The sequence below is a fragment of the Misgurnus anguillicaudatus genome, unplaced genomic scaffold, assembly GCF_027580225.2.
Source record: "Misgurnus anguillicaudatus unplaced genomic scaffold, ASM2758022v2 HiC_scaffold_31, whole genome shotgun sequence".
NCBI lineage: Eukaryota > Metazoa > Chordata > Actinopteri > Cypriniformes > Cobitidae > Misgurnus > Misgurnus anguillicaudatus.
The window spans coordinates 1,946,513-1,955,861 of record NW_027395281.1 but is presented as its reverse complement, the minus strand read 5'-3'; the positions used below and the strand labels follow the sequence as shown (position 1 = coordinate 1,955,861).

The window sequence follows — 9,349 nt, the reverse complement described above, 5'->3', positions numbered from 1 at the left end:
AGCCTATCTTATTTAGATACATGGCTTTATGGATTATATCAAATACCAACAGATAAAAAAGTCAAAACCTGACTTGCTCTGCTGGAAATCTTATAATGGGGTCATGGTAAAATCTTTCATCAATACATTGGTTCAAAACAGACATCAAAGTAAATAAAAAATGGGTCCCTGACGCAAAATCAAAGTCCTGCCATAGCCATCCCTGTTACCTGACCCGAATCATACAGACAATGACTAAAGAGTAGAGAGCAGCAACAAATGAAGGGTCTGGAGAAATTCTGTATGGAAGAATAATCTAAGATCACCTGCCATGAATTCTTCAACGTCATTAGACATTATAAAAGAAGACTCTGAGCTGGTATGGGGAGATGCTTTTTTCAATTTTTAATTGTTCACATGGAGTTAGTACAAAACATTCTGTCTCTAAATTACTTAACAACATCTTAGTGTGTGTGAGTCTGGACTAACCCACAACCTAACCCTGATTCTACACAAAACTCATCAGTGTCCACCACCCCACTCTCACATCCAACCATAGCAGAGAAAAGCAGTGGAGACAGATTGTGCATTACACCAACCAGTCATTTCACACACTGACACCAGTTAGACGTCAACAGTATAAAAGTCTCTTTGTATGTTGTCTTTTTTTAAGACGATAATGTGGTGTTTGTTACCGACTGACATTCAGAGATCAGATAGTGAACACTTGAAAAACTTGTCTGATAATCTTTATTAACTCAACATCTTCATTAATATGAAGACGATCTCTTTACTCTTCATCATCTCTTTACTCATCAACGGTAAGCTGATTTATCAACATATTTGCAACACTTTTGGTTGTGCATTTATTAAAAAAAAATACTTTATAAATGCATTTGTCAGATGCTTAAATGCAAGCAACTTCACTTTTAGATCCACATATGAGCTTTAAAAATTAAACACATGACCTATTGTGTTGTTGTTATCATCTTCATAAATGTTTGTCAGTTCTCATATTAAATATAATTTTTCTTAAAGATTTCTTTTCAATGCCATGTTCCTTTCAAAGTCACATGAGGTTTATTAGTCAGGACGACTCATGATATCTCTTTACTAACTGTTGGATTTAATCTAACTCTTTCTGTTTGTGTTCTTCAGGTGTGTTTGGTGATGAAGTGAAGTCTGTGTCAGTGATGGAGGGAGATTCTCTTACTCTACACACTGATATTACTGAAAAAGAGACAGTTGATTTAATAGATTGGAGGTTTGGTGATAAAGGTCGCATTGCTCAAATAAATGTTGAGGCCAATATATTTTCAGTACGTGATGTAGTAGCTGATGGAAGATTTAAAAGCAAACTGAAGCTAAACAATCAGACTGGAGATCTTACCATCACAAACATCACAACTCAACACACTGGACTTTATAAACTAGAGATCCGCATCAGTGTGAAGATTATTAGAAGGACGTTCAGTGTTAGTGAGTATCTCAAGCTTTAATAATACAAACTATTGTATCAAATTAGTTTTTATTATTTTTCTATTCTTCTTTTTGTTCTGCAATTGTGTCTATGGCAGCCCATAGAACTGTACATAGAAAGTTATGAAATTTGGCACACTGATAAAAGACTGCCAAATACTTACCACACCAATTTGGAGTCTCTATCACGAACCCTTTAGCACCCCCAACAAATCAAATTTTACTCATGTGTTTGCTTACACTGTAAATAGTAACGAGTTGGATCAACTTAAAAAATTACTTCAATTGGTAACACCTAAAAATGTAATGTAAATGTTATTTTTTTTCAACATAAAATTTTCACCTAAAGTGGAACTAAAGTGTAATTTAAAGTTGAAAAAACATGTTTGAAGTAATTTTTTCTGAACCTGACATTTGATCCAACTTTTACACTTACAGTGTATATTGCTCTCTTAGTCATAGTAACGAAATTCAGTAAAAAAATTTTTGCGGTTTCAAAACATTTGTAAAGCCTAGAGCTCCTCTGAGTTTGTCCAATTGGTTTGAATTTTGGTATGTATCATCTAGAGACACTCCACTTTTAACAAGCAATTTAAATAATCATCAGTAAATCACCTTCAAATCAAAGCTAATGTGTATTAGCCACTGACCTAATGTTACTGTGTAAAATTAATGTCTATAAGTTAGCTACAAATCTTTAAATTCTTGCCTGGCTGCCACATCTCTTCACAACATAGTGCTTCATGCTCAGTCCTTGATTAACACAATGTAAAGCCCTAGGGTAACCACATTGTAGTGCCTCCCCCCATATTTTAAAAATCTAGTCATGGCAGGGCTCCAAACTAACTTTTTACTAGGAGCACTGTAGCCCCTCACCCAATCCTATCTTGGGTTAATCCAACCCCATCCATGCTGGCCGTCTCCACTCTTCTTTAGGAAACCAAAACCTTCTTATTTATTTTCCCCAAAGGTCAGTTAGTCCCTAGCCAGACCAATAAATAATTTATATTGAATATTATCTCCTGTTGGGAGCTGAACTTCCCAAATATGGTAAAGAGCATCACATTTCTGTCACACGCTTGAGGTATTTGGCCAATCACAGTGCACTAGATAGCTAGCAAATCGAAGCACACCATGCCTTCAGAATGATGAGCTATGTACAAAAACTACGTGTTTCAGAAAGACGGGGCAAACAAGAGCAATAATAATGTACAGTAAGTGGAGAATAATGTTTTTTTGAACCATAAACCACGTAAACACACTGTATTACACCAAATACACAAAGTAATGTTCTTTTTAGCGTAATAGGGGCTCTTTTCATAGCTTGGAATATAATCAGTGGTGGGTACCAATTCACTCCCTAACAACATAAAAGATTTAGCAAGACTTATATCTCAGTGTCAAATCACTGTAGAGACTCAGGGGTGGTCTCGTTTCACTTGTGGTTTAAAGTATATTAATAGATGAATCCCATTTTACTCCCTAACAACCAAACAGAGTAGCCTAGCAACCGTTTATAAAGACATTCTTTGCTGGATGTTTTTGCCATCTCCTTTATTTAGATTTGAATCACCAGATCTCTGTTTCCTTCTGCAGGTGTGATTGATGTTGATACAGATGAGATGAAGTCAGTGTCAGTGATGGAGGGAGATTCTGTTACTCTACACACTGATGATCCTGATATTAAGAAATATGATGTGATCCGGTGGAGGTTTCAACGTGAAAACTCTCCTCTAGCTGAACTTAACAGAAACACTGCTTTCTTCTCTACATATGATGATGTTCATGATGGGAGATTCAGAGACAAACTGCAGCTGAATGTTCAAACTGGATCTCTCACCATCACAAACATCAGAAACAAACATGCCGGACTTTATGAAGTAGATATCAGCAACACTAGCAGCAGTTATACCATACATCAGTCATTCACACTTATTGTCACTGGTAAGTAAATCAAATTCTTTAATATAATAAAGATCTGATTCAGATGTAAATACTTTAGCTATTTATTCACCTCAGTGCTGTTACACACAGATACATGAAGTTTGTTTCATACTTAATTTGTTTATGTTTAGTTTTTTATTCTACAATCATTCTCTCACACAATCTCAGTGAATCTCTGCACTTTGTCTTTGGTTCATGTCAGTACCATGATATCTTTCTCTATAGCATCTGGGTTTTGAATGGACAGTTTTGTGTTTTTGCTTACCAGCTGATGTCACAGTGTTTATCTGTGGGCCGTTAGTCATCAGGTGTTATTATTGGGATCGTGGCAGTGCCTATAAGGGGCAACCTAGTGCATGTTAAAATAATGGCTTTTGACAGATCTGAAGTGTTTAACATTTCACTGATATATTTCACGGATATATTTCACAAAATTCATAATATTTTTATACCAACGTGTCACGAGCAGGAGACGGAAGAACCCAATTGCAGATGGTGTCGGGGTAAACAGAAAACACTTTATTAAATACACAGAAAAATAAAGCCCACGTGGGGGTGAAATGACACTGAACAAGACACTTTCACGAATGGACAGACTACACTAGACAAAAGACTTCACACTAACTGAACTGGACTAATTTAAACACTAGACTAGGTTGCCACGACTTGGGCTGACACGAATAGTACAAAATGAACCAGCACAGAACCATAGACACAAAGGGATTAAATAAGAAAAACTAAACAAGATAACAAGGGAAAAACAGGTGAGGGGAATTAACTAATCATTAACCAATTAACAGGGAAAACAAGGGGGCGGGGTCAGGAGACGAGACACCGAAGGCACATGACCCGATATACACAAGGTCCTGAGCCTTCACATAGAACATGGGACTGCCAGAACCCTGCCATCATGACAAGACATAAATATTAAACAGGATACTATGGCAGGATCCTGACACAATGTACAGTACAACAGATGCTTTATTTCTCTGTTTGTTTCCTCTTTGTTGTGCTTTATGTTCTACTCACTGTATTTTATTGTTCATGTGTTTGGTGTCACAGGTAAAGTGACGACAGTGTCAGTGATAATGGGAGAATCGGTCACTTTAAAGACTTATACTGAAATACAAAGCTATGATCTGATACAGTGGATGTTTGTACCTGATGATGACTCTCGGATAGCTGAAATATATAAACCAGACAATATGTTTGCGGTATATGATGGGGCTGATGGGAGATTCAGAGACCGACTGATACTGAATAATCAGACCGGATATCTCACTATCAAAAATATCAGAACTGAAGATGGTGGACTTTATGAACTGAAGATGAGCAGCAATAGACGATCCATTCAGAGAAGATTCAGTGTTAATGTCAGTGGTGAGTAACTTTTGTCTTTTAGAGCATATACGACTTTCGTTTCATCTTCAGAACACAAATGAGGATATTTTAAATGAAATCCGAGAGCTTTATGAGCTCCAATAGACAGCAATGCAACTGTGATTCAATGTTCATTTTATGAAGCTACAAGAATACTTTTGTACTATTAGACCAACAGCAAGTTTTAACAGGTTCAAGAGGCATAAGAATAAACTATAAAACATTATAGTATTTACAAAAAACAGTATTTATGTAGGGAACACATTTTATAATCAGCCTTTTCACAAATACACTTATGACATTATTGTGTTGATGTCTCATAGTGTCTGTCATACATATACAGTACATCAGATTCAGTTACATTAATGTATCTCTCTCTCTCTCTCTCTCTCTCTCTCTCTCTCTCTCTCTCTCTCTCTCTCTCTCTCTCTCTCTCTCATTACAGTTCTGTCTTCATATGTTATATTTGGATTATGTGTTGTTGGTGTCCTGGTTATAGTTGCTCTAACAGCTGCTGGTGGGTTTTACTGTCGCTACAGATTCCCTAGAGCAACAATACGAACAAGTAAGAATCATTTACAGATTAAGGAATACATTAATATACACTAGTCAACATTTGTAGTGGATCAAAAAGGGTTCGTCAAAGTTGTCTAGACAAGACAAGAACGGGTATTGCTCAAACAACTTTTATGAAAGATTTTGATCCACTTTAAATGTTGACTAGTGTATATTAATTAAAGATGAAAAGATGATGCAGTGTGTGTTTGTGATGGTTTTGTTTAGCTTTTCATACAGCATTTTAAAAAACAGTAAAATGCAAATATTACAGACAGAAAAAAGGAACATAAAATACATTTCTATGTGACTTATTTTAATTATTTGTATGTCATAAAAACGATTTTAGGTCAGACTTTACAAACACAATCATGTAGTTTATGACAGTTCATTAAATCATCTTTTGTGTGTCTTCTGAAATTGAATATCGAGGGTTTACACTGATTTAATATCAAACATGAGATTCTTTGAGCTCAGTCCTCATTATCAGATGATAAAATATGATATATTTACGTAAAGAGACTATAATATAAGAATTTTACTTATTTTAAAATAAGTAATTGATATAAGTGCTAGTGACAGATGTATATAATATTTGTTTCATTATTGTCTTGCTCTTGTTGTATTTTCTGTTCTGTGTTTCTTTTGAATGGATTGCAGTGATGAAGGAAGGTTCTGTCCGTCTTGAGACTGATATTAATAACATAAAGACAGATGATGTGATCGAGTGGAGGTTTATACCTGGTCTCTTTCAAAAGATCCTAATAGCTCAAATCCAGAATAACAAGATAACTGGTGAAGGTGATGAGAGATTCAGCAAGAATGTGCAACTAAACAGTCAGAATGGATCTCTCTACATCACAAACATCACAACCAATCACTCTGGACTTTATGAACTAAAAATAACCAGCGGTGGAAAAACCTCATACAAGAGATTCAGACTCATCGTCATTAAAGGTAACTACAGTTTAATTATTATTAAGTGTAACAATCATCTCAGATCTGCATAATGTGTAGAAGTTTCATATCATAGATGTAGAGATGTATTTATGAAAATCTAATTACTTTAGCACGTATCACATCTTGACTTTTAAACACAGACACTGCAAACTTTGGCTCATGTAGGTTTGAAGGACAACATTAATTATTGGTTTAACACTGCTAGTGTGGATTAACCCCTTACTGCAGGTCCAGATGTTTATAGTTTAAGAATGTGATGATAATCTTCATTAACAGGCCTCATAAAATATTTTTGCATGCAGTCAGTGTTACTCATCTAATAAATATGCAAATAAAAACATTATAGGGTTTAGATGTGTACAGTGCGAATTTTGATCATTATTATTAACAAAGGTAAAATATAAACTGTGTGAAACATAAAATAGACATAGATATAGTATAACATATATAAGATGATGAGTTAATGTGAGATAGGTGGTTAGTTTGAAGATGTGTGACACTGGTTATAACTCTCTGATCATCTGTTGTTTGGATTTTCTAACAGATTTCAAAAGGACAAAATGGGCAATGACAAACTGGCTTTGGAAATGGAAACGGCCAGCATATCAGTATGAACTATGAACATCACGAACACACCAGCATCAGCATCTTGTAGCTTACATGAGCTTTGAAAACGTATACCTGCACTGAAAAAACGAACTTTTTGGTGTAGTAATATTTATTAGATTAACTCTCATGATTTCTACATAATAATATTAACATTTATTGAGAACTAGATTTTCCTAAGTAAAATGATGATAAATACACAATTAATTCATGTAAAAAATGAACTGTGTGGGAATAGTAAGTCTTATTAGATATTTTCTTGTATTATTTAACTGTTTTATAGTCACTGCACATAGTCCTAAAATAATTAAGTAAATTTTAATCAAAAACTTTAGCTTATCTTAGTTCATTTTACTTAAAAATATTAAATCCATTACACTAAAAAAATCTAAGTAAAATTTACTTACATTTATTTGCACATGTTGTAAGGAATACCCACAATTCTTTGCGCCTGAATATTTCTATTTTTTTAAGCTTTATCACAGAATAAGAACTGATAAAAACTTTAACTACTTAAATATTTGTTAGCAAAATGTCATAAAGGTTTAAGCTCTTATATTATTGATGTTGTTTTGTTGTAAATAATAATTTTGTGAAGTCACCGTTCAGGTGATCAGTGTTTCTTTACATGAACCCTGTTCAGAACATTGTATTGTAATTCTCTCCACAGTGCTGATAATGCATGTCAGAAACACAGTTTGTGTGCGTTTCTGTTCCGAATCAAGTTTATTCAATGACTGACTTCTTGTCAGTCATGAATTGTGTGTTATAATGCCATTTATAACACTTAAAAGAACTAGGTCCATATTAATATGTTAAAGAAAATAACAAACAGAAAATATGATTTATTTAATATTATTAGGACAGCAATGCTTCAATTAAAAAAAAAAACTAATAGACTTTACCTAAACGATTAAAATAAATCTAACTTTTAAATAAAATAATTAAGTAACATTTAATTAATTATTTAACATATGTTTTATCATGCAATTTTAAGTAAATTTTATTTGATTTTAGTAGGTAAGTTTTACTTATAAAAAAGCAGTAAATTTTACTTAAAAAAAGTTCGTGCAAATTGTTACGAGGATTTTTTTAAGTAAATTTTACAAGTTGTTTTTTTCAGTATGCTCATAAATTTACTTGTATATAGAAATTGAAAAAACACTGTGAAGTAGTCTGAAATCCAACTGTATGTGCTATTGAGTATATTATAGTCTGTAGTTTTTTAATTTGGCAACATTTAGATTTCTTTTAAACTTATGTAACATTTTGCATATCTTTGTGTTTCATCTCCGATCTTAATGTTAGATTTCTTATCTGTTTTTAGATATATACAATATGTTCTGCATGAAATAATACACTTACTTCTTTCACAGTATATTTGAATATGAGATTAATATCTGCTGAAATGTATGGATAATTTAAGTAGATGTGTGTGCAGTTTATTTCATTTAGTCTGAATGATAAACATAACAACAGACTTACAAGTGATGTTCATGTTTCAAAAACAAAGCATTTTGGCACCTGTGTGTTTTCATTTGGGACACAAATAAATGTGCACATCCAATTCCCAAATATGTCTTTTGGGATCAAATATATAAATGTTTTTATGTGTACAGTATGTGCTATAGGTTATAATAAACTGATTTATTGTGGTTATATTAATAGTTGAATATATTGATGAGTCACATAAATGTATTAATAATGGTTATTATAATTAAAAGCATTAAGTGCATAAAATAATTGAGCTTGAGAGTAAGAATTTAATGATTTATTATTTCTTCTCAGTGTACAGATGACTGTGTGTTATTGTGTGTTTGTGTTTTAAAGTATAATCTGTTATATCATTCAAAGGTTCAGCTGTAGATGTGAACACAAGATGGCACTACTGCGACTTTATATCAGTGAGATTTATCAACTCATCTCTCTCCTCTGGTTTTGTCTAAATCAGATACAGCAACTGTAAGGTAAAATCTCGCGAGATTTTGGGTTTAGTGGTAGAATTAGGATGAAAACAACGCACATCTGGTGAGATTTTTACGACATTTTGGCGGTAGCTGTATCTCTTCTAGCCACAACCCTCTCCCCGCATGTTGCTTTATGAATGATGAAGTTTTGACTCGTGTGTCAGGTAGACATCTTTTAAAATGAATCTTTCAGATCTTGTACAAACATTAATGAATATCTTTGAAAATGATTTGAATGTAATGAAGTTGTTTTTAAAGTCCCATGTGTAACGATACAATAAAGTGGAGGAAGCAAGCGCAGGCGATCAACACAGATTTATTATGAATGATGGTAATACAGTGAAACAACATAGAAAGTGACTGAGTCCAGGATGTAGGCAATGGTGATCGAAGGTCTACGGTGGCGTGAGAAGTGTTGGTTGGTGAAGTCGGTGGTGAGTGTGGAGATGGCCAATGGATGAAACCAGGAACGGACCGGA

The 9,349-nt window shown here is 33.8% G+C and overlaps 2 protein-coding genes across 2 annotated transcripts in view; both read left to right on the top strand.

Annotated features, from left to right (window-relative positions):
- Positions 1 to 680: 680 nt before the first annotated feature.
- Positions 681 to 9,349, top strand: part of LOC141362948 (uncharacterized) — a 100,918-nt gene continuing 92,249 nt past the window's right edge. The window contains exons 1-2 of the mRNA XM_073865251.1: positions 681 to 800; positions 1,138 to 1,458. Coding sequence (XP_073721352.1) covers positions 755 to 800; positions 1,138 to 1,458 — 367 coding nt within the window. The 5' untranslated portion in view covers positions 681 to 754. The remainder of the gene's footprint in view (positions 801 to 1,137; positions 1,459 to 9,349) is intronic.
- Positions 2,572 to 9,349, top strand: part of LOC129452996 (uncharacterized) — a 32,029-nt gene continuing 25,251 nt past the window's right edge. The window contains exon 1 of the mRNA XM_073865247.1: positions 2,572 to 3,402. Coding sequence (XP_073721348.1) covers positions 3,081 to 3,402 — 322 coding nt within the window. The 5' untranslated portion in view covers positions 2,572 to 3,080. The remainder of the gene's footprint in view (positions 3,403 to 9,349) is intronic.